The sequence below is a fragment of the Canis lupus genome, chromosome 35 (assembly GCF_048164855.1).
Source record: "Canis lupus baileyi chromosome 35, mCanLup2.hap1, whole genome shotgun sequence".
Taxonomy (NCBI): Eukaryota; Metazoa; Chordata; class Mammalia; order Carnivora; family Canidae; genus Canis; species Canis lupus.
The window spans coordinates 24,155,904-24,181,716 of NC_132872.1; the positions used below are offsets into that span (position 1 = coordinate 24,155,904).

Sequence of the window (25,813 nt, forward strand, 5' to 3'; positions counted from 1 at the left end):
CTGCGTCTCTGCCTCTCTCTCTCTCTCTGTGTGACTATCATAAATAAATAAAAATTAAAAAAAAAAAAAAAGAATCTACCATTAATACAATTCCACATAGCTGGAGGAAGAGAGGAAGAGGAAAATTACAGAAAATGCAGTTTTATTTACACTGTATTTAAACTAAAGAAAGAAAACAACTCCAAAACTTAAATGGAGCCAAAAAAATATAATCTAGGAGGAGAATCTAATGGCTGCAAGGATTATACAATGCCACTTTCCCACAAAATCATCTTCTATTAAGTCCCTTATATACAGTCATCCAGACTTTATAAAACTTACTATTTCATAATGCAACTTTAAGCATATAATTTATATGCAAACAAAAATTGTAAAAAAAAACCCACAAGTTTGTTTTTTAAGTGCAACATCTAAGAATACTAAAAGTTGAGGAAAGCAGTTTTTCAAAATCTATTTTCAAGCCCTAATACACAAACTTCAGTCTACATTTTTAAATATATTTGGTCCAAAAACTTTGTCAGTTCCAAATTTGTCAATAAATCTTACTTTATCTTAATATAAACACACTACATATCATCTGTAAAGTGGAAAAAATAAGCTTTTCTTTACATATGATTAAAAACTATGTTTAAGTAAACTTTACAATTTTCCATTTGAACATACAAATCTCAAGTTATTTATTTAAAATTACTTCATATGCCACATAAAACACATGAAATTATTGCAATTCCTAATTATTGTAATTACACTGTAATTATTACAATGGAAAGGGTTCAAAAGAGTCAAAGGGGTTTGAAAACTGACCTATTCATAAACCCAGGGGTTTAAGACTAGTTGTAAGGAATTAACCCAAGAGCACTTTAAAAATGGGATTCTTCGGCCCTGCTCTTTAGTAGATTTACAATGAGATCCAGGAATTAGTAAAATAAAACCTCCTGGTAATCCTAAAGGACAGAGGCAAAAATAAGAAAGGGTAACAAGGATGCCAACGTGCTCCTACATAAACAGTTTTTTAAAAAATCTGCAAAAAGATACGAATATATAGAGTATAATGCTAGGCAAAAAGTCAAAGACAAATATCATTTCACTCATATGTGGAATTTAAGAAAGAAATATGAACAAAGGGGAAAAAAAAAAAGAAACTAAAAAGATTCTTAACTACAGAGAACTGACGGTTACCAGAGGGGAGGTGAGCTAAACAGATGATGGGGATTTGCTTGTCATAATGAGCACTGGCTGATGTATGGAATTGCTGAATCACTATATTATACACCCGAAATTAATATAATACTGTAAACTATATTGGAATTAAAATAATAATAAATTTTTTTAGAAAGACAAAGGAAGAATAAAGCAGAATAAAATGGATTCACAGTCTACCATTTTCAGGAATACTGCCGGAAGGTCCTGGCTCTCCAGGTGGTTCCAAGCTATCCAATAAGCGGTTCACTTTATTTCTCAGTTCTATCAGCTCTCGACGGAGATATTTCACCTGACTGGATTCAAGGGGTCTTGGCTGGCCATTAACTGGAATAAAAACATTAATTTGCTTAAAATTAGGCAATGTTCTTAACATATCAACACAATAACAGCAATAAGAAAAAACAAATGTAATTTCTTTAAAAAGAGAAACAAAAACAAGATACCAAATGATGTCATTTAAATGAGAACTCTTTTTAAGGAAAGAATTATTACTAATAATTATTACTATTATTACTATTATTACTATTACTAATAGTTTACTTTTTGAAAAAACAAATATTAATCTGTCTTTGTTGATGCACATCTATGGCCTATGATAATGTTGGTTAAAAAAAGTTTTATTAGGAGAAACTACAATAAACTAAAATTTTAATATATATTTTAATAGAAATTATGTACCTTCAAAAGCTCACTTTTTTTCTCCACACTGTTCTTTTTATATTTTTGAAGTAATATAATAAACACCTTATTCTATACATATATGTTAAAAGCTACAACGTGACTGACAGGTCTGTTATCCCCCTTGCCTATTTTTGACCTAAAAAAATAGCCACCTAAAATAACTGACCTAAAAAGTATTAAAAAAAAAAAAAAAAAAAAGCAGAATTCTTGAATCCAAATCACTACTGTTCTTCAAAGTAGTTACTTCCAAAAGCAGTATACTAACTATAAAAAGTCAGAGATATTTAATAATCATTGGAGGTTTTTTTTTAATGAAGACAATTACCTCAGTTAGTCGAAATAACCTAAAAAAGGAAAAAAATAAAAGAAATCCTTCAACTAGCAAAAAAAAAAAAAAAAAAGTAAAGCAAGGCTCTGAGTGCAAGCTTCAAGATAAGAGTTCAAAAATTAAACTAAGCGAAAATAGTTTATGCACTGCTGGTACACATATTACAAATTCCCAAGTCAACAAATTAAAAAGGAAATCCATTTGAAAATAGAGGTTCAGGGATTCTTTGTTAAGTTGCAAACATCAAATCTAAGTTTTTTGAAGACAACCCTATTTTTACACACTCCCTATATATAGTTATGAGGAAGTTCAATACAATTTTCTATTACATCCATTTATTACTCATTCTTAGGGTATTACTGGGTTTTCTCTAATATCTAGAAAGAAGAAAAGCAGCTCCTGACAACCAGGAACTGGCCTAGTCCAATAAGACAGGCCTTGGTACTGCCAGAAGCTGGGCTGGCTGGCACTCACAAGTAAGCTGCGGTGTTCTCCTGATGAACATGAACAATTTCAAAGAACATCAACAATCACAGAAGATACTCTGGGACTGTGACAGATGAAGACAAAAATAGAGCCACTGCATACTCATGGGAGAACTCGGACAAAACAAGAACAATAACCAAACCACAAAAATGGCCAACATCGCTGGCTAAAATGATTGCTGCTTGTTTTACCAACTGAAGCTTTAGCCTCAATTAATTCCTCCAGCTTCTGCATAAGACTTATTAGTAAGATACCCAATCACATGACCATCCAATCTAAGGGCAGGGCCCATTTCTTGGAACCTTATCCAAAATCATCTAACATAAACCCAAGCCTATGAAAAATCCTAATACTTTTACTGAGACACCCCACTGTTCATAGTATTCATCCTCCCTCACCGCAATGTATCTGTAGTATTCTCCTTTTCCATCCCTCACATTGCTTATTTGAGCCTTTTTTCTTAACTTTAATCTTAATAGAGGTTTGCTAATTTGTATCTTCTCAAAATTGTTGATCCTATCAATTCCCTAACTTCTAGCTCACTTCTACTCTGTATTATTTTTTCCTAAGTTACTTGTCCTTCTTGTATTGAATACTACAAAATATCCCTTCAAGTTTAGCTTTAGCACACTCTATAAAAACTTCATTATGTAGAAACCATTACTAATTATTTCTAATTCCCATTAAAATTTCTTGACTTGTTTCTTAAAAGCGTATTTTTTTCTTCAAAAGTCCCATAGTCTGTGCTACCTTTTTTGTCCAGTGGTTTCTAATGAGGCCAGAGAGTATAATCTCTAAGATATCTCTTCTCTGATATCTATTGATATTTGTTGGAAAAACCACTATATGGTCAATTTTTATAAATACCCACATGTACTAAAAAAAGCTATACTCCTTCCTGATTGCTAGATGCATAAGACCAAGCCTGTATCTGATTTGTTCAAATTTTCTCTATCCCTACTAATTTGGAGCCTGCTTGATCTACTAGTTTCTAAGGAAAGAGTATTAAAATCTCTTTCAAGATTGTAAATTATTTTTCCTTACGGAAAAATCTAAGAAAAATCTAATGCTATGATGCATTACTGTTTAGAATGATTATATAGTCTCAGTGAATCGTATTTTTATTATGAAGTGACTATTACTAATGAATATTTTCACTTAGAGTCCATTCTATAAGTATTGACAACTAGCTTTGAGTTTATCTAGTATGTTTTTAGCCCTCTACTTTCAAACTTTGCAAAGTAATTATTTTAGTATGTCTCTTATAATCAGTGTGTAACAAGACTTTGCTTAACTCCAGTTAAAATCGATCTTTTAACATGTACTTTGGTCCATTTATGTGTATTATTTTGTGCTATTTATCAAGCTTTCTCTTGGCTTCTTTTCCTCATCATCTAGTCAACCACGTAGGTACTCTTGTTTCCTTCTTTCCTTTCCCTCAACTGGTTATTTCTAGTCTCTCCCTAATCACTTAACATTTTAGACATATATACTTCAATTTTTAAAAATCTAAAGTTAATGAGTATCCTCTTCCCAAATACAAGTTTTTAAAATATTTAAATTTCTATCATCCTCTCCTGTCTTACATATAATTATTAATCAGTATTTTGTCCCATCTTGTTTCTATATTCCTAAAACTTTTTTTTTTTTATAATCAGTGCTCATTTAAATTTACACGTTAACCAGTTTATTTGCTCACAACTTCTTGCATGTTTCATCCTTCTTCTGGACTCAAATTTCCTTCTTGCCTAAGTATTATTTTAAAAAACTCTTTCAACAAGGCCCATGAGTGATGTAATTCTCAGTCTTTACTTGAATTTTATTTTCATTTTTATTTTTTTGAGAAAGAGCACACAAGGTGAGAGAGAACCTTAAGCAGGCTCCATTGCCAGCACAGAGCCCAATGTGGGGCTTGATCCCATGACCCCAAGATTATGATGTGAGCCAAAATCAAGAGTCAGATGCTTAACTGGCTGAGCTACCCAGGCACCCAGAAATTGTTATCTCCCCTTATTCCTCAAGCCTAGCAGACTACAGAAAACTACTTTTCCAGTTACTTTTCTGATCAGTTTGAAAATGGTACTCTATCTCTAGCTTCTACTAGTATTATGAAGAAGTCTACCAACACAGTCTAATTGCTTTGTAGGTGATGAGTCTTAAGTCTCTCAGGCTACTTTTTAAGATCTCTTCACCTTACATATTTCCCAGTTTCGTGACAGCATGTCCAGTGGAGTTTTATTCATATCCTGTTCACAACTCACTGTGCCTCCTGAATCTGTATCTTTTATATAATTCTGAAAATTTCTTTACCATTATCTCCTCAAATATTTCCACTCCTTCTTTATCTCTTTCTTTAAAGTCTTAATGGAAATAGGCTGGACTTTCTCATTCTCCAATTCTATCTCATATTTTTCATCTCTGTTTTTATGCTTGATTCTAGAATTTCTTTAGACTACCTTCCAGTTCACTAATTCTCTCTTCAACTCTCAACAACTAATCAGTTGTTCTCCCTCTCCACCCTGTATTTAATTTTAATGATATTTTTCTTTTCCAAAAGTTACCTTGATTTGTTTTTAAAATCTGTTTATTCTTTTTCCATAGTGCCTTGTTCTAACATTCTTATTTCTTTTGTATCTAATAACCTTTAACACGTATCTCATAGATGATCACTTCTATTAACTGAAGTTCTCAGAAGTCTACTCCTATTACTAGTTGTGGCCATTGTTTCTTGCTTATATAGACTGTTTCACGTGTGTCTTACAATTCTGAACTCTAAGTTCATCAACAGGATCCCATCTAGGAGAAGCCTATGACCTGGATTGAGAATATATTCCTTCTAAGAGATTTCTGCCTATCCTTAACATTTTTTTATGTTTTTTTCTGGGCTTGAAAGTTCCCAAACTATGTAGACCGTTTAAATTTAAACCCAACTCATCTAAGGCCCACAGTTATAAATCCTTAAGGGAGCTTTCACAAACCCAACAGCCCAGGGTACAAGAGCTTCCTGTATCAATTCCATGACTCGTTCTGTATCAATAGAGAGGTATTTTTCCTTTTTCCTATCTAGGGCCTATGACCCTAGATACACTGAGGGCCTATGACCCAAGGTCTCTAAACACCAAGTGATTAGTCCTTAGATTATGTAGAATAAAACCTTGACCATCACCACCAAAAGTATACCAAGTCTCAGCCTTTGGTACTTTTGGTCCTGGTTTTTAATTCCAGGTATCTTTTGGTCCCTGAACATTTCTCTATACTTCAAAAAACACATTTGTAGTAGTTGATCTAGGATGTCCTCAGTATTTCTAGAAGGAAGGCTTTCAGTTTATCCTGATAGCAGGCTAACAGTGGTTAAGCATTCAATACTGTAACAAGATACCTTCTATCTAAAAAATTTTTAAGCAGTTTTTGTTATTAGCATTTTAAAATCTGATTCACATTCATCCTTCCTAGGTGGAAATGAAATAAATACAAATTAAATCAACTGGCCAACATCATGTTTCATGGAACTGTAAGGTTCAATGCCAAGTACTTTTTAAAAATGCTAAATAAAACATTCCGAAAAAAGGTCCAGATTTTATTTTTCACATAATCATACTACCACTTTAACTCTAATCACTTCTATCTTATCCCTGAGGAGTCCTGCCTTACAAATTTGTTAATGTCTATTAAGAAAACAAATCTAAAATATTAAAATTAATCTATTTGTTTTATCAAACTACTTCTAATTTAATCTTTAAGTACTCCTTGAAAAATAATGTCTACAGTATTGAGTCCTATATGTTAAGCCTTGAGAAGCAAAAACACGTTATAGAAGATAATTATATACACTAAGAACTTAATAAAATAAACTTAATAAAACTAAAACTTAATAAAGGTAGTTTTAAACCTGCATTTTCAATCCTGGAAATTCTTCTATAAGTGGCATCCATTATAATGTAGGGAACTGAGCAAATAGGAGAATTTAAACATGCCTACTTTCTATTTATCTCCGAAGGAAAAAAGAATACTTATACCTAATAATTCAAAAATTCAGATATAACTGAAAAAGTTATCACTTAATTCTGAATGTTTAAAAGGAGTAAAGCTGGGGTGCCTGGGTGGCTCAGTCAGTTAAGCGTCTGCCTTCAGCTCAGGTAATGACCCCAGAGTCCTAGGATCCAGCCATGAGTGGAGCAGGGCTCCCTCAGTGAGGAGTCTGCTTCTCCCTCTCCCTTTGCCCCTCCCCACCACTCATACTCTCTTCTCTCTTGCTTGTTCTCTCTCTCTCTCTCAGATAAAAATTTTAAAAAATAAAAATAAAAGGAAAAAGCTAAAAAAAACTTCAACAATACAATATAGTAAATTTATTAGAAAGTTTACCACTTACCAAATAATGTCAGTTTCAGTATTCTACTACACTGAATTGCAAAAGAAAGGTCAGAACTATCAAAAATGGTTATAAGATCTCCATCTGGAATTTAAAAAAAAAAAAAAAAGTAAGTTTCAGATTTATGTGTCAGTAGTAAACCAGGATATACATTTTAATTAAAATCTAACTGTAGATCACAGAACATAATTAGAATCTCCCATAAGAACTTTAAACAATAAAGGATCTGGGAAAGATCTATTCAAAAGGATACTATATCCATTTTGCTTATTACTTTTACAGCAAGGTTATTTACCATATCCTCATAAGAAAACCCAAAACAGCTAAGCTTAATGTACTGAATGATCTTTTACAAATTACTAGGACATTGAAGGTAGCAATATAACAAATTACTGGTTTAGACTAAAATCTTCCCGTACCAAAAAATTTAAATATATTTATCAAAAGTTAAAAAAAATATAGATTCCCAAGGTTCAAATTTTAATCCTAAGTACAGTAAAATACCACTGATACCAATGGAGGGGCAGCTTTATAAGAGTAAGTAAAAGGATCACGGATCATTTTGATACGAAGATGAAAACTATTAACTCTCCTTAGGAAAAAATACTCATATATACAAGATTCTGTAATCTCCTAGATCTCAAGGTTAAAGAATATTATAATCAGCTTCTTGATTCAAAAGCTTTCAAAGGACTAGGGGAAAAAATGTTCTCTAGAGAGAACAAGAACAGAAAAGCAGACACGGGCAAGGAGATGACCAGGAGCCTCTGCCAAGTATCTTCACACACACAGGTGGGTTGGGGCATGAGGATGATAGTTCTGTCCTGGGGAGGCTGCTGCAAGGATGCTCCACTACACCAATTTTAACACTGATTAAACAGATTTATTTTGAACAAAGGTGGCAACAAAAGCCATAACTGAGAATTTTATCATTGTTTTTAGATCTTTAAAACCAGACCCACTTCTTATAACATTTCTAATGCTCATCTTCAGGGATTCTACTCATATACATATTTTTAATGAAGTATATATGTAAAAGAAGGAAACTTCTAGCTACCATTTTTATTTTCTGAATTTCACAACAGAAACAATACATATGATAGCAGGAACTTTACCCTACACCACCGCCCTAATACCCAACAGTCTATGGAACACAAATCTGTACAATTCAAAACATGTAGAAACACCATGAAAAAGAAATTCAATGTGATAACCGGATGTGGAGGACAAAGTTTCAACAATAAGGATACCCTAAGCTAAGGCCCACAAACTGATCCCAATGGTCAAAATCTCACATTTATAGGACTGTGAGCCAAGAACACTTTTTACACTTTTTAAAAGCTTTTAAAGAAAAGTGGATGAAATAGATGCCTATATGACCTACGATGCTAAGATATTATCTGATCTTTTAAAGAAATGATTGCTAAGCCTTGTCCTAAACGAAAATAAGGCAGTTAAGAAAAAGCCAGATAAATAGGTCAGTTTAAGTTAACCAAGTTTGAGGTAAATTAAGGCACATACCTGGAAGTCAAAGAGGTGAAAGTCAATGTATTATATATAAATAGATGAGATTTATAGCTGTTCCAAATCATCAAAACTCCAAGAAATTGCTCTTCTTTACTGTCCTTTACTTGTAACTCCTTTACTGTCCTACTGACTCTCAAAATTAGTTTTGGGTACGATTAGATCATATTTTATTTAAAAAAAATTACACCTGTAGCTAAATGGCCAGCTTAGCTAATCATCAGTTTCACAGTGTAGGTTGTTGGAAAGTGGGCCAACTAGGGAGATACTCCAAGCCACTGACATCTCAGCAGAGCCATGTGATTTGGGTTTGGCCAATGTGATGTGAGCAGAAATGATATACATTACCTCAAGGCCTAGAGACTATAACTGCCCCATGTAACCCTCTACACTGTGTCTGCGTCCATCTGCCTGCTGATGTTAATGCTTCAGGTGAGCTTGTAAGCCATGTTTGAACACAATAGAGCTTCTGTCACTGTGGATCTCTAAATAAGTGTTAAACCACTGAAATTTTAAGATTTCTATTACCAAGAGCTGACACTACTTCAAGCCAGCACACAGAGACACAGAGAAGCAGCTGTTAGTGATAAGAAAACCAGGGCAGCAGAGTCAAAGATGTTAAGGGATAAGAGTATTTTTTAAAAGACAGTATGGGTACAAGATGAAACAGACTAAAAATAAATTCAGCAGTAAGAAAGACTGGTAACCGGGCAGCCCCGGTGGCGCAACGGTTTGGCACCGCCTGCAGCCCGGGGTGTGATCCTGGGGACCCGGGATCGAGTCCCGCATCGGGCTCCCTGCATGGAGCCTGCTTCTCCCTCTGCCTGTGTCTCTGCCTCTCTCTCTCTCTCTGTCTCTATGAATAAATAAAATCTTTAAAAAAAAAAAAAAAGAAAGACTGGTAACCACTTAAAGCACAATTTGCAGTAGAGATGTTTACAAAGAAGACAGGTTTAAAGTAAATGAAATAAGGATAATCTACTATTAAAATTCCACTGTATGTTTGATGCAACATTTGTCATGTAAAATCCACTGCCATAAAAATGGTTTTGTGGTCAAATGAATCTAGGGACACTGCATTCTATAAACTGACAATGTACATCAGCATATTACATGTTCTGAAAATTTCTGCACTAAAGAAACACATTTCTGTTTCAACCAGCTTTCCCACACTTAGTTGACCGTGAAAATCTTTATCATTCAATTATCTACTGATACCTCTTTCACTTTGGGAAATATGAGTGAAAGTTCGGTTTTAAAAGCAAAAAGGAAACCAGAATTGCTTGAGCAGGAAGAGAAACAAAAATGCTTATAAAAATATATATGATAGTTCTATCACTTAAAACCCCATTTCTAATAATAAATCACTTAGCTATTTTTAACTTATAAAAGACTTATAATTAACTACATGAACATCTAATTAAAGTGGGTACTCAATTATAACAGAAGGGAATAAGATTTTTGAGCTAGTTCAATAAAAGATAGGCAAAAAAAAAAAAAAAACACCCACATATAATACTTAGACTTTTAATGACTAACTTTAGAAACAATCTTACCTTCATCTTTGTATTTTATCGTAACTTCATCATTACTCAGGAGTTTTCCTCTGAAAACTCGCTGCATCATTAGCACTAATTCATCATAAGTAATATCTTCATTATGAATGGGAATTCGTCGAATATCCTCCCCAAGTTGAGCTTTGATGATTAGCTTCCCACTTAGGTCCAACTGTCCATTCATGGTGGACTCCAGGATGTTGTGTATATATATAACTCTACGGAAAGACTGATAAAATAGTTTTGATGATTAACAGCTCTAAAAACATCTCTTAAAAGTTGAAAAGCAAAAATACTATTAGAATCTAAGAAATTCTGGCTTTCAAAAGAGATTCACTGTTCCAATATTACCACATTCATCATGTTAAAATGGTCCACAGATAACTTTATTACGTGCTTAAGAAAACAAGTTTTATTTTATGTTTATTATTATTTTACCCACATACCTACTGCTTATGACATTACCATTTCTAACTTTACTTGTCTAAAAACAAACTCCTGATCTTCCCCGCAAATTTTGCTTCTCCTGTAGTTGTCTTTATGTTAGTTTCTTCCCTCTAGCTGTTTATGAGAAAAAAAAAAAAAAGTCCACCAAATAGCCAAAAACCTGCCACTACTTTAAAAATAGCTCTATATTCCAATCATTTCAGTACCTTTACCTCTGCCAACTTATCGAAGCCAGATCAACTCTTGCTTGCATTACTGCAAAAGACTCCTAACTGGCCTGCCTTTTAATCTATTCTCAACATCAGTTGATCAGTTATTACATCAGTTTTAATAGATTAAAAGCTATTCTCAACATCAGTTATCCTGTTAAATAAAATCTAATGTCACTCTGCTTAAAATCTCCCCAATACAGTCACATCTCACTTTTAGTAAAAGACCAATAAGGTCATGATCTGGCCTCTGGCCCCTAGCCAAGTATTTAACCTCATTTCCTACTTTTCTCCCTGGTTACATCACTGCACCCATACTTTAAGTTCTCCTTCTCAACTCAAGGCTTTTGCACTTGCTGTTCACTTTGTCATGAGCCCTTGTCAGAACTCTCAAGATTCAGATCTCTGATAAAATGTTCACTTCTCAGAGATCTGTCCTGACGACCTAAACTAAGATGGATCCTCTTTCACTTTCTTATCCTGCTTCAATTTTCTTCAAAGCACTTATCACTATCAGACATTAAAAATGCATTAATTTTGTATGGTCTTTTCCACTAAAAATTAAAGAAGTAATTGGTTTTGTGCATGGTATTCCTAAGTCTAGAACAGTGCCTCACACCTGGTACTTACTCAATTTTGTTACCTGGAGGACAAATAATACTGACTTCCACACTCTATTTAGCCTGTAACTAAATGATAATCCTGAAGAGAAAAGCATTTGTGAACATTAAAAGAGAGGTCTCAAATTTTTCTCTTTAAATAAGAAAGACTTCAATGGGACCCTGGGTGGCTCAGCGGTTGAGCATCTGCCTTCCATTCAGGGCATGATCCCGGGGTCCTGGGATCGAGTCCCATGTCGGGCTTCCTGCATGGAGCCTGCTTTTCCCCCTTCCTGAGTCTCCGCCCTCTCTTTCTCTGTGTCTCATAAATAAATAAAATCTTTTAAAAATAAATAAGACTTCACTAACATTTTCTCTAATTTTCCAATTTTAGGGTCTTAAGGAGAAGAGACAAATGAGTGACATTCTTCTGAGCTTTCTAGTAAGACTGTACACTATTGCCTCTTAATACCTAAGTCAGCCCTCCGCAGGCCTTAGTGGATGTGTATGATCAGGTTGCATTATTTTCAAAAAGAAGATAACATCAGAGAACTAGGCACTAGATACTAATTTACTACAGAATATTCCCTTCTTGGGTTTTACTTTAATCCTAATTTCAGGTTATTATTTCAGGGTGATTATCCTGTAACAACACTGTAATTCTAAACTCAAAATACAGTCTGAGGTCTCTAGCAATTTACCATGGTTGCTATAGTTATAGAAAACCCACTTACAATTAAATAATGTGTTAGTATTCCTTCTCCTCAAGGCCTAGCCCTTGTTTTCAAGACCATGTCCCTGAATACATCATCCACAACCACTGAGCATTTCCTGCTTCAACTCCCGTCTCCTCCCGCCCCAAGGAAATGCTCTCTCAAACTGCTGACGGTGCCCTACAATCTCCTACTGGCCACATTCTGGTTTCAACCTCATACTTTACTACTGGCAGGTTTCTGTTTTCTCCTCTTAACTTTTTAACATTATAGTGGGTTTTCGTGCTTCTGTACAATTATTTCTGTTGTGTGTGAAACCACCCCAACTACCCTTCAAATACTTGAAGTTTTCATGAATCCTAATTCATTTCGTGAATATTACATACGCCCTAATATTCTTACTATAAATGCCCTATGTCCTTCCAACTACTCAATTGAATGTCTCTAGTCCTCCTTGTCATATTCTGAAGAGATTACATTTATTAATAACATCCTTTCTTTTTAATCTTAGAAATACTTTTTCCCATGATGCGCTGACCAACAAATCATATAGTGATAGCTTGGAAATAAATTTCCCAGTTATTGTAACAGATTCTTTAAAATTTTGCCATTTAGTGTGGACTCAAAGTCGTCAGACTTGAAGGCCTATATCCTTAGATTTTTCCCTTTATCAGCAGGATGAAACTTAAGCTCCCTTTAGCCTAATATTAAATACCCTCCATGATTTGTCCTTCCCTTGATTCTTTCTACCCTTCTCCCTTTTTATTTCTGTACTCGTATTATCTGTATTTTAGAGCTTGTGTTAATAACTTCAAGATGAGGCATTAGATACTGAATCTAACATTCTAAAGTCAGTTCAGAACAGAGCGGATTGTTTCTAGATCTGGATGCTTAGCTGGTCTTAATGTAAAACAGAATAGTTTTTTATCTGCCAGTTCTCACAATGGGCTTCTCACCAACACTGTGATTAACGGAAACCTCCATATAACCTCTTCCACCTGTTAGCCAAACTGCCATCTTCATTCAGGAAACATCTACTTAATACCTACTATGTGCCAAGCTCTGAAGTGTAACTAACTACTTCAACAAAATGGTAAAGACTCCACCTTGTTGACCTTACAGTCTGAAAGAAACAAAGAACTTCAGTAAAGTCAATGTATGTTACTTCCGCCTGTGGCGTAAACCAGCAATAAACAATTAAGGGTCAGGGCTTAGCTTCAGCGAGATGTTACTACCTACTCTGAGCAGCACCTCTTAGGAGTGCCTGACATATAACAGGTATGTAAAGACTTGTCCTGTTCCCTCAGCAAAAGATGAATGGGAAATAATAAAGTTCTGATAAGGGGGACTGGGAGAAGCTGTACTGTTTAGGGTCAGCCCCTAAGACGGACCTTCACACTCTACCTTCTTTATGAAGCCGGAAGTGATTCCCCCCAAGTCCTAAGTAAATTTCCAATACTGGGCAGCCCCAGGGGCTCAGCAGTTTAGCACCTGCCTTCAGCCCAGGGCATGATCCTGGGGTCCCGGGATCGAGTCCCACGCCGGGCTCCCTGAATGGAGCCTGCTTCTCCCTCTGCCTGTGTGTCTGCCTCTCTCTCTCTCTGAATAAATAAATAAAATCTTAAAAAAAAAAATTTCCAATACTGAATGTAATGAACAGTACGTCTTTTTAATTTCAGGGGGACTGTTCAAGGCACATTTCCAATGGATCCGAAAACATTATTCTATTTTACTTTGTTTCCACCATGTTTGCCTGCAAATTCCCTTACTCCTGGGTGTTTCCCATGCGCTGTAAACTCCCTGCGTCCAGGAACCAGGGCTTCTTTCATAAAGCTGTCCCCAGTCTGTGCAGCCATCTCAAGACACGCACACAATCATCACAAAGCTAAGGACGCCACAAAATTTTCCCTTTCTGGGGAAATCCCATTCCCACATTTCCTTGTGGAACAGTCTTCAAGTCTGTTTTTTCTCAAACTCCAGCTCGCCAGGTAGAAACAGGTATGAACTCCCAGCTGCCAGGTGAGGTCCTGACAGCACGGTCTTCTCCCATCCGGTCCGGACCCCACTCCGAGGTGCACCAACGACACAGCCACCGACCCACGAGGCCCTCCAACGGCATCAGCGCTTCTAAGCCCTGAAGAATAAAGCGACCTGCCCAGAGGCGCACGAGGCCCGCGCCCTGAACCCGCGTCTAGGCTCAGCTTCCCTCTCCCCGGGGGCAGAGCCCGCTCGAATTCGGAGGGGCCTGCTTGGGCACCTCCACGCGGAGCCGTTTCAAGAAATTCTAAGCAAAACCAATCGTTGAGGAGTCCGAGGAATCCGAGGAGCCACAAACCCTGCCGGACCAGGAAGATGGTAAAAACTCCCACCCGTGACCTTAGGCAGGTACCTCCCCAAGCCTCACTTTCATCGTGTGCAAAATGAGAACGTCTAATTTAAAGGATCTTCGTGATGATGACACGGTACCGTGCATCTACAATAACTCGGCGCGGCTCACGGTAAAGTAAACTTACAAGTTCGCTATCAGAGCAGCAGCATCGCTGCAAAACTGGGCTGGGCCTCCGGACCGCGCTGGCTAAGCCGCGACCCGGCTGAGGGGCCAGGTCCTCCCGGGTGACCCCCGGGTGACCCCCGGGCGCCCCCCGCCAGGGCCCCGCGGGGGAGGCGCTCGCCGCCGGCCGCCCGGGCCGCTCCGGGGTCCACCGGCTGCCGGACCCCGACCCCGACGGCGACCCCGACCGCGACCGCGACCCCGCGACCCCGCGGAGCGCAGCACCCGCCGCCCCGCCCCGGACCCCCGCCCCGGGCCGCCGCCGGCTCCAGCGAGGCCCTCCCGGCGCTGCGCCGTCTCCCGCCCGCCTCGCCCAGAGCGGCCGCGCCCCCGGCCCCGGCCCCGGCCCCGGCCCCCCCGGCGGCCATACCGGTTGCCGAGGCCGCTGCGGCCGCCTGTCCGCGGGTGTCCGCCGGCCGGGCCGGGGCGCTGGGCCGTCGCGCGGAGGCTGCGGTCGCGGCCCACTCGGCTGCCCTCCGCTCGCGCCGCCGCACCCCACCAGCCGGCTCGCGCGGGCCCCGGCCAATCGCACCGACCCACCGAGCCTAGCGCGATGTCGGCCCAGTACGTGGCAGGTGGGGGAAGAAGAGGGGCGGGCGCTACAAGAGCGGAGGGGGGGAACTGCCCTTTCGCTCCGCCTCCCGGCCGACGGCCAACCCAGCACGCATGCGCAGCGGCGGTGGCGCGGCGCTGACGGCGCTCGCGCATGCGCCGGCCGGAGTCTCCGCCTTCTCACTGGACGGCGGAGCCGGCCGGGGGCGCGCATGCGCAAGGCGTGACCAGGCACTTCCGGTGTTCCTGAAAGCTCGGCTTTCGTGTCTCTCGCCCGTGGGTGGGGCGTGCGTTGCGCTTGTGGGCGCGGACCCGGGTCAAAGTGGGGCGTTTGTCCAGATTTGGGTGGGGTGGGGTTTTTTTTGTTTTGGGGGGGTTTTGTGATCATTGTCATTCTCTTAGTCGTGTCCTGAAAAAAACGAATGCGTTTCTCCGTCCTTCCTTCCTTGCTGGGCACCGCGACGCTGCTTCGAGCACCGGGATGGGGATGGGGATGGGGATGATGGGGAAGGGGATGGGGATGATGAGGAAGGGGATGGAGATGATGATGGGGAAGGGAATGGGGATGATGGGGAAGGGGACGGGGATGATGAGGATGGGGATGATGGGAATGGGGATGATGGAGATGATGATGGGGATGGGGATGATGAAGAAGGGGATGGAGATGATGATGGGGAAGGGAATGGGGATGATGGGGAAGGGGACGGGGATGAGGATGGGGATGATGGGAATGGGGATGATGGAGATGATGATGGGGATGGGGATGATGAAGAAGGGGATGGAGATGATGATGGGGAAGGGAATGGGGATGATGGGGAAGGGGACGGGGATGAGGATGGGGATGATGGGAATGGGGATGATGGAGATGATGATGGGGATGGGGAAGGGAATGGGGATGATGGGGATGATGGGGAAGGGGACGGGGATGATGGGGAAGGGAATGGGGATGATGGGGAAGGGGACGGGGATGAGGAGGATGGGGATGATGGGAATGGGGATGATGATGATGGGGATGGGGAAGGGAATGGGGATGATGGGGAAGGGGACGGGGATGATGGGGAAGATGATGGGGAAGGGGATGGGGATGATGGGGATGGGGATGATGGGGAAGGGGACGGGGATGATGGGGATGGGGATGATGGAGATGATGATGGGGAAGGGAATGGGGATGATGGGGAAGGGAATGGGGATGATGGGGATGATGGGGATGGGGATGATGGAGATAATGATGGGGATGGGGAAGGGAATGGGGATGATGGGGAAGATGATGGGGATGGGGATGATGGGGATGATGGGTTTGAGAGCAAGGAGTTTCCTGGAGCGTTGGCGGGACCGGGCGGACCTGGGCGTGTGCGAAAGGGAAAGTGCAAAACTAAGGCCGCTAAGAATTGCGGAGGCCTTTTTGGAGAATAAGGCAGCGTTGCCCAATGGGCTCTCCTCTCTTCTTATCTAAGGCGTTCGTTTTATTTATCTTTTTTTTTAATTTTATTTTTTTAAATTATTTATTCATGAGAGACAGCGAGAGAGAGGCAGAGGGAGAAGCAGGCTCCATGCAGGGAGCCCGACGCGGGACTCGATCCCGGGTCTCCGGGATCACGCCCTGGGCCGAAGGCGGCGCCACCCGGAGACCCCCTAAAGCGCTCGTTTTCGGTGGGCGTTTTGCTGCGGAGCGCCCTGGCTCAGCCCAGGCTGGGTCGCGGAGGGGGTTGGGAGTCGCTGGGGAGGCTCTGCGGGCCTCAGGGTGGCCGGGAACCCTTGGCTCGCGCCAGGCGCTGAGCGGAAGGCAGGACGAGCTCGAGGCCTCCGGTGCTCCAGGTCCTGCCTGGCGGACTTGGGGTAAAATGAAATGAATCCAGGGAGACGACTTAGGTTCTTTCAGTACTATGAATAGACTGGTGCCTTTTTTTTCTTCTTCTTCTTTTTTTTTTTTTTTTTTTTTTCAGTTAAAAGTGAAAAATTCCGTTTGAGAGTGAAATATATATGACTTCGGAATGCTCTCTGCCTCTGAATTATATTTTCCAACGCTGCGTGTGTTGCCCTCTGAGCAATTGCTTTGCAGGGGTTGAAGAGCAGAGGAATGAAGGAGTGAAAAAAAAAAAAAATTTCCTGACTTTCTCCAAAGGCTGTTTTTTGTTCTTCACGACTTGTTATTTAGAACTGAATAATCCAGACTTACGGGATTGTGCAATTGTCCAGTAATAATATTCTAATGTCTTTGAGATGGTTTGAGATTGGATAAAAGCACACAGATACGGAGGGAGGTAAAATATCCCCTGAAGGAAGTGAGTTATGATGCAGGAAAAGATGTTAGGGTTTGAAGCCAAGGGAATTCTTATGAAAGCAGGGGAAGAGGACCCGAGGGCAGAAAGCTGCCCTCGGGTTATGAGTGGCCCCTTACATACTTTGAGGTTGGGAAGGTGTTAGAGATCATGTAAGTCTCAAATTTTGGAAGCAATTTTTCCAGGACCTTGAGGAGGGTAGCTACTGTTGGGGAAAGGTCATTTATTACCATCTAATAAAACTTTAGCCATGAGACCCTTCAGATGTATATCAGTGGGCCATGTGCTTGGGCAGTGATCGCCAAGATGTGTCTTGGGGGGGGTAGAAATAAAGGGAATTTCCAAAGGAATGTTTATGTGCTAAAGTAGGCTTACAGGGCCCTGGGGATCCGGCTAAGCTTGCCTTCTGCCCTTAGCAAAGTATGAGCATCAAGGCGGTTGAGTCCCTGCAGGAATGTCACTCTGCCTGTTTCAAGGACTTGTCGATGGGCTGTAGGTAGTAAGGAAATTTAATAATTTTTCTTCTGCCTTTGTTCCCCACATCAAATTATACCACTGTCAGTCTTTCTAAAAAGAGGATAGATCCTGGGGCAGGAGACAAGGAGAGGAACCTTAGCCTGAAATAAGGGGAAACAATTTCTTCTCTTTAGGTTCCCAGGAAAGGGGCACTCCCTCAAGTCCCGCCGAAGTACCCTGCTCCTTCTTACACTGCGACTGGCTAGAAACTAGGAAAGAGGCACCCATAGTATGGTCTTGTGGAGGGGCTGGTGCATTTGGACTCTGAAAGCAGCTTGAGGTTCTTTATGTTGAAATCCCTTCATGCTTCATCTCCAAATGCCTTAAGTCCTGTTCAATGTTAAAACCTGTTCCCAGCTACCACTGTGGAAATTGAGAGATGGGGCGGTCGGTAATCCTCTTCAGGTCAAAGGATCAGTAGTTGCTGCACAAGGCAAGAAGTGAGAAATGGGTGAGTAAAACGTCATTTGGAAGCCAGATCAGAGGTTCAGGTGACATGAGGCAAGAAGGATGTCTAAGTAACTTTAAAGTATTTCCCCAGGATTCTCCAGAAAAAATACATTTTAAAAATTTTAATGAACAATTTTTTAAAAGATTTTATTTATTTGTTCATGAGAGACATAGAGGCAGAGGGAGAAGCAGGCTCCCCGCTGGGAGCCCAATGCAGGACTTGATCCCGGTACCTCAGGATCACACGCTGAGCTGAGCCACCCAGGTGTCCCTAATGAAGAACTTTATAAAAGATCTCACCTCCCACTATCGCAGATACAGGCTTACAATGTGATTAAGCTTGAAATCAAGGACACTTGGGTTTATTTATAGGTCATAGAGCAGGTTTAGAGAAGCAGCTGAATGTGTCAAATTGCCCCTCCAGATTATAAACAACTTTAATAACCAAAACCATATCCAGTTCATTTCCTTGTTTCAGCTTAATACTAAATTGCCCCCAAAAACTTCAGTAATCTTTCCTCATCCTTGATCCTACAAAACAATCACATTTTAAAAATTAAGAGCATAATGAACAGCAGGAACTCATTACCTAACCCAAGTATTAGAACATTCCCAATAAATCATGTCTTCCTGTGTGCCTCTCCCCAAGGTGGTCCCCAGGCCTCTCTCCTGAACTTTATGTTTAATATTGCATGGGTTTTTTTTTTTGTTTTTAAAGCTTCTATAGAGTTTAATCATATATATGGGCCTATAGGATATGTTGTCAGTTTTGTTGATAGGCATTATGTAGAGTATCATCTCTGCGGTTTTCTGGAACAATTTTTGCACTCAGTATTATGTTACTGAGATATCCATATTGCTACAAGTAGCTGGAATTCATTTGTTTTCATTGCTGAATAATATTCCTTTGGGAGAGTATACCACAAAATTTTTTTTAATATTTTATTTATTTATTCATGATAGGCAGAGACTCAGGCAGAGGGAGAACCAGGCTCCACGCAGGGAGCCCGATACGGGACTCGATCCCAGGACTCCAGGACCACGTCCTGGGCCAAAGGCAGGCGCTGAACCACTGAACCACCCAGGGATCCACCCACAAATTTTTAAAATCTGTTCTATCAAAGTATATTTTTTTTAAATGTTTTTATTTATGATAGTCACAGAGAGAGAGAGAGAGGCAGAGACACAGGCAGAGGGAGAAGCAGGCTCCATGCACTGGGAGCCCGATGTGGGACTCGATCCTGGGTCTCCAGGATCGCGCCCTGGGCCAAAGGCAGGTGCCAAACCGCTGAGCCACCCAGGGATACCCTATCAAAGTATATTTAAATAGTTTCCAGTTCCTGCTGTGTGCCTCCATAAACATCCTTTAGTGTGTCTTGTGTACAAGAGTATCTCTTGGGACGCCTGGGTGGTTCAGGTGGTTAAGCATCTGCCTTTAGCTCAAGTCATGATCCTGGACTCCAGGGATTGAGTCCCACGTCTGACTCCCTGCTCCTCTGCCCCTCCCCTGCTCATGCTCCTGCTCTCTCTCTCAAATAAATAAAATCTTTTTTCAAAAAAATGAGTATCAATTGTTAGATGCTAATACATGGATTACTGAATGGTAGATTATGCAAACATTTAGCTGTATAAGATAATGCCAACTCTTGGTATCACTAGGACTTTTTTGTGGGGGAGGAAGGGATAAATGGTAACGTTCCGTGGTCTTATTGACCATAAAGATTACATTATAACTCTGACTTTTTGTACCAGACATTTGACATCTAGACTTTTGGTCCCTTATGAAATCTCATGTGATTGTTCTGTGTCCTTACGTATGATTCTGTCTTTGAGTATCTTGTTCACCACTGTGCTCTCCTCCACCCAACTTGAAGGCTGTGATTGTATTCTTTCTCTCTCCTTCATCAATGCATCTGGCATTGATTACCTCAGTGAACAATAGGCACTCAATGAGTTAACTGTTGAGTCAATGAAATACTTATTACCATTTCTGTAATGTGCCACAGGTCTCTGTACTTAGGCTTCCAATAAATTCAGGTGATAACTGGCCAGGGAGTGATAACCTGATTGAACGAGTTACCACGTCTGTGGAGAACATGGTTTCTCCCACTGCACATGTAGACGCTGATTTTACGTACTGCTGCCTTTCATTAGCGAAGCCAAAAAGGCTAAGTTATATAATTATCACTTTTTAAATACTTATGGTCACATTTATTGGGATAAGCATCAATCAAACCATTAAGAAGATTGTTCTAAGGAGTCTCTAATTTCACCTTTAAAATGCTATTGGACTAAAATAAAATAAAATAAAATGCTATTGGAAAACATCTTACCCTCTTTTTTTTGTGTAGAGTTTAGAAAGCTACTGAGTCAGAAAACTGAACTTTGTGCTTACCTGGCCAGCTGTCCTATGTGCAGGTGAATCTGGTTTGCGAAGAATACCAAGAATAGTCTTGAATCAGAAATATTGGAAACATGTGAAGAGGGGCAAAACAGTGTAAGGAAGTACCTTTGACCCACCCGTAGCAAGGAGAGAACTGACGCACTAGTTCAAAGGTTACCTTCCTTGTTTATGGGCTTCTGAAGAAGGGGTAGATTCGAACTGTGGTTTTGAGAAAGACAGTCAACTCACTTACGTACCATTTCTTTCTCCCTGAAAGTTTGTGTGGCTAGAACTCTTCAAATAGAAGGGGAAGATTCTAAGAATGAAAAAGGTAGATTCTCAGACTGGATGGAAAGCGGGATAAAGACTATGAGCCTTGTAGCAAGTTGGATAAAACCTGTTCCATCATGCTGTCAGTAGTTAGTCTAAATCATTTTGAAAGTTTTTCGATCATCTCTACAACCCCCTGGGGAACAAGAGAAAGGACATGAGTTCCTCCTGGGGTGAGGATTTTTTTTTTTGGGGGGGGGGGATTTTTATTTATTCATGAGACCCACAGAGAGAAAGAGGCAGAGACACAGGCAGAGGGAGAAGCAGGCTCCATGCAGGGAGCCCAACGTGGGACTCGATCCTGGGTCTCCAGGATCACTCCCTGGGCTGAAGGCAGCGCTAAACTGCTGAGCCACCGGGGCTGCCCTGGGGTGAGGATTTTAAGTTATGTCCCTCCCGGAAAATCAGCTGTGTTGTGGCAGCAGTTGCTAAATAAAGAGAACTCCAAACAGAAGGGGACACTCCCACTAGGAGCCAGCTGGTCAAGTCACCCTCCCTTCCATTGGCCAAACGTGAAGATCTGTTTGTGTAAACAAATGAAGCTGCCACTCCATGCAAAGATAATGACGGGGGTTGGGGGGGTGGGGGATGATATTTTTACTCTGTAACTTTAAGGGAGTCATTCTCAGCACAAGCTAAGCAAAATACTTCAGTTTGTCACACCAGCTGTGTATCCACTGAGACCCTAAAATGTTTGGGGCTTACCATGGGGCTCTGTATCCAACCCCTATTTAGAGAAATTGCTCCTTGTAGGCACTTCTTTCTAGATTTTATGTACCTAGAGGCTGGCACCACCTAGGTATTTGATATATATTTCTTGAATAAAAGAATACTAAGTTCCCTACCATTCTTTAGGGTAAGCTTCCAGAAATACGAAGCAGCCATCCCTGGTGAGTTCCTAGCAGTATAGAATTTTATCTCTGAGAAATTTGAAATTGTTCACTTTTCTTTATTTGTATCTCCTGGAGACAGTGCCAAATTACACCTGTGCCTCTGTCAGAGCTTTGGTTGAAAGACTAATGGCACAAGACGTACAAGGAGATCTCACAACTTTTCATTTGACTAAGAGCAGGTTTTTTCCCAGTTCTTTTAAGAAACCCAGATGTCAGGTTCTAGAAATCATGCATGTCAAATCATAGTCCGGATACTAAGAGGCTCTCACATCTCTACCATTTATGCCAATGATCTTGCTTTTAGTCCCTCCACATAAATGACAAATTAAAGGGCATTTTTTAAAAAGCCATTTCAATGAAGGAAAAACTCACTTATTACAAAAGGTGCAAAGTAAAGCAATGAGATGCCAATTTGCACAAATTAGTTTGATTAAAAGAAGTTTCAAAACATTTTCTAGAAAAGGGTGTGGCAATACAGAAATTCACGCCTTGTTGTGGGGGCAGAAATTGATGCAAACTATCTAAAGAGTCGTATGGTAATATTCATTAACATCTAAAAGAGCCAAAACTCTATGACCCAGCAATTCTATTTCTAAGGTACCAGAGAAACCCTGGCACATGAGAACACAGATATTCCCTACTGTGTTATTTTCAGGAAAAAAAAATTATACAGCAATTAAAAGAAACATACACAGACTTCAAAAACACTCTGTTAAATGAAAAAAAAGCAAGTTTCAGAAAGTTATGTTACTACACAGGAAAGAGTTAACATACAAACCGAAACTGCTATCCCTGGACAGGACTGCTTGCATGATTGGCCTATGGCTAGGGTCTAGGGACTTGGCTTTCAGGAGCATTCCCACTATTCTTTGATATGAATGGTGCATTGAACCCAAATTGTACAACCAATGCAGTTTATGCCGAACACCTGCTTGCTTTCTGGGAGTCTGGAATTTGGGGATATACCAGTCAGAGGGTGCCTTTGTGACCAGCTCCGAATAAAAGCCCTGGGCACTGAGTCTCTAATGGGTCATAGTAGACAACGTTTCATAAGTGTTGTCCCAATTCACTGTGGAGGAATTAAGCGCATCCATGTGATTGCCCTGGAAGAGATTTTTTGGAAACTTGTGCCTGGTGTCCTCCTGACTTCAGCCCATGGGACTTTTTTTCTTCTCTAAGTTTGCTATATCATGTTCTGCTATAATAAATCATAGCCATGAATACAATTCTATGCTGAGTCGTATGAGTGCTCCTAGTGAATCACTGTACCTAGAGGGTGGTCTTGGGGACTACTGAATTAGTTCCCTAAACCATTTATAGAAAAAAAGGGGTGGGGGGGAGCACAAGAGTATGAATTTCTGTGAGTACATAAGCTTATGTATGCATAGTTCTCAAAATCTGGAAGGTCCACACCAAACTTACTAGAGTGATTAAATGTGAGGAGACAGGGAGGGAAGGGAAGAAAAGCCTGGATTTGGTAAAAATTGGTCAAAGGGCACTTGGGCTCCATCTGTGGTATGCTTTACTTTATTTCTTTTTTTTTTTAAGTAAAATATACCATGTCATACCTAGATGGGAAAATATTTTATGCTAATTTAAAAAACATTTCATCCTGCATTAAAAGTCACAAAATTTTAGAGCTGGGGTGGTGGTGGGGGGGATTTAGAGTTCACCTAATTCTGCCCATACCTTTAAAAAGGTAGAGGCAGGCTTCTGCCCAGAGAGGCGAGTATGGCCTTTAGTCATATAACTTGTAGTTGGGACCATAACTCCCGGTCCAGAATGCTTCCCTAATCTGAACTGCTTGGTAAGTACTGTGGCCAGAAGAACCAACCTTTTTTTTCTTTTTTTGTCATTGCAAAGGTCCAGAAGGTCTCAATTGTTACAACATGGTTGCATAGCAGCTTCTATCAAAGTTCAGCAAATTATCAATGTCATACTTCCACGTGTAACAAAGCTGTACTGGAAGAAGATAAGAATTGGACTACAGTTGTCTGGGAAATGTAGTTTGTAAGTGATAACAGCATCAAATCATACCACTCTGCTTTTCTTTTCTTTTTTTCTTCTTCTTCATTAAAATAAAGGGTTACCATATTAAGCAATGGGACTTTTCAGACACATGATCAGTAGCAAGAAAGATGTACATCCTATTTCCAGTTTTGAAATAATTCACAAATAAGAACTTTAAAACTAATTTCCAAGTTCATATATTGCTATTGGGAGTACACAATGGTACAACCACCTTGGAAAACCATTTATCAGTTTCTTATAATGTGAAATATACACTTAGTCTATGACTCAGCAATTCCACTACTAGGTGTTTTCAAGAGAAAAGAAAACACTGAGACTTATACAAGAATATTTATATATGTACCCAAAGACACTTGGGTGGCACAGTCAGTTAAGTGACCAACTCTTAGTTTTGGCTCCAGTCATGATCTCGGAGTCGTGGATTTGGGCCCCCTTCAGGCTCCACACTCAGCACAGTCTGCTGGAGATGCTCTCACCCTCTCCTTCTGCCCCTACTTCTCTTTCCCACTCTCTCTCTCTCAAATAAATCTTTAAAAAAAATATTTATATCAGCTTTATTCCCTGTTTTCAAAACTTATGACCAAATGCCCGTCAATTGGTGAAAATGTCAACAAAATGTGATTTATCAAAAAAACCTGAATACTACTACAATAAAAAGAAGCAAACCACTGATACAGCATGAATGAATGAATCTCAGAAATACTATGGTGACTGAAAGAAGCCAGGCTCAAAAGACGACATGATTCCATTTATGGCCTTCTGGAACATGCAAGACTAAATGCCTGGTAATAGAATGCAGACCAGTAGTTATTTGGGACTGGGGATGGCAGAGGATTTAACTGGGGAGGAGCATGAGGGAATGTTATAGGCTGATGAAAAAGTGCTTAATCTTTCAAGGGTAGTGGTTTCACAGGTGTATACATTTGTTAAAACATCTAATTAACACTTAAAATGGGTTCATTTTAGTTCATGTAAATTATCAATGAAATGAATATATAAATATTTTTTTAAATACAAAAAAGCAAGCCCCCTACCAAAACAAACAAATAAAACAGAAAAATAATCCCAACAGCCAAAATTAAGGAAAACCACGTTAATATTTTTTAAAACAAACAAAACAGCACCATCTTCAGCGGCCCACTTGTAATATTGAAATTTTCTGTGGTACCAGGGCCTGTCTTTGTATATACATAGTGTTGTAGAACTGTGGAGCAGTACTGAACATAACACATGACTGTTTAGGGTGTGCACTCGGCAAACTGGCATGGATGTGAACATGCTGCACTTCCAAGTGCAATAGCCTTTTTGTTCATTCAAAATAGTGGGCCCTCTCATTACCAAATGATATACCCAGGGGGACGCTTTGAAGGAAATGTAATGCCAATCTCAAGTAGTGTTGGAATAACTGTGTTTTTGTCAAGGTAGGTTTATTGATTTCTTTAATTGTTAAGACATATGTGACTTGTGTGATGTTTCCCTATTTATCTTGGGTATAAGTTTATGGTTAATCTGAGGCCCACTCCTAGCAAAAATACAAGACCATATGACATGTTTCTTGGGTACTACTCTCTTTGCTCCTATGATTATTTTCCCTTCCTTCTTACTTCATAATTTTCAGCAGCTTTTATATATTTTTTTTCAAATACACATTTAACAGGTTACATGTATGTAAAATAAAGTAATAGATGATGCAAATGTAACACTACTTTGAAT

The 25,813-nt window shown here is 40.1% G+C and overlaps 1 protein-coding gene across 6 annotated transcripts in view; it reads right to left on the reverse strand.

Moving 5' to 3' along the window:
- TFG (trafficking from ER to golgi regulator) overlaps positions 1 to 15,308 on the reverse strand; it is a 29,136-nt gene extending 13,828 nt beyond the window's left edge. For 3 of the 6 annotated variants that reach the window (XM_072811910.1, XM_072811909.1, XM_072811908.1), the window contains exons 1-3: positions 10,148 to 10,376; positions 7,068 to 7,151; positions 1,381 to 1,527 (exon numbers count right to left, since the gene is read on the reverse strand). In XM_072811910.1, coding sequence (XP_072668011.1) covers positions 1,381 to 1,527; positions 7,068 to 7,151; positions 10,148 to 10,331 — 415 coding nt within the window. In that variant the 5' untranslated portion in view covers positions 10,332 to 10,376. The other 3 variants (XM_072811913.1, XM_072811912.1, XM_072811911.1) reach the window with 3 other exon arrangements.
- Positions 15,309 to 25,813: the final 10,505 nt, after the last annotated feature.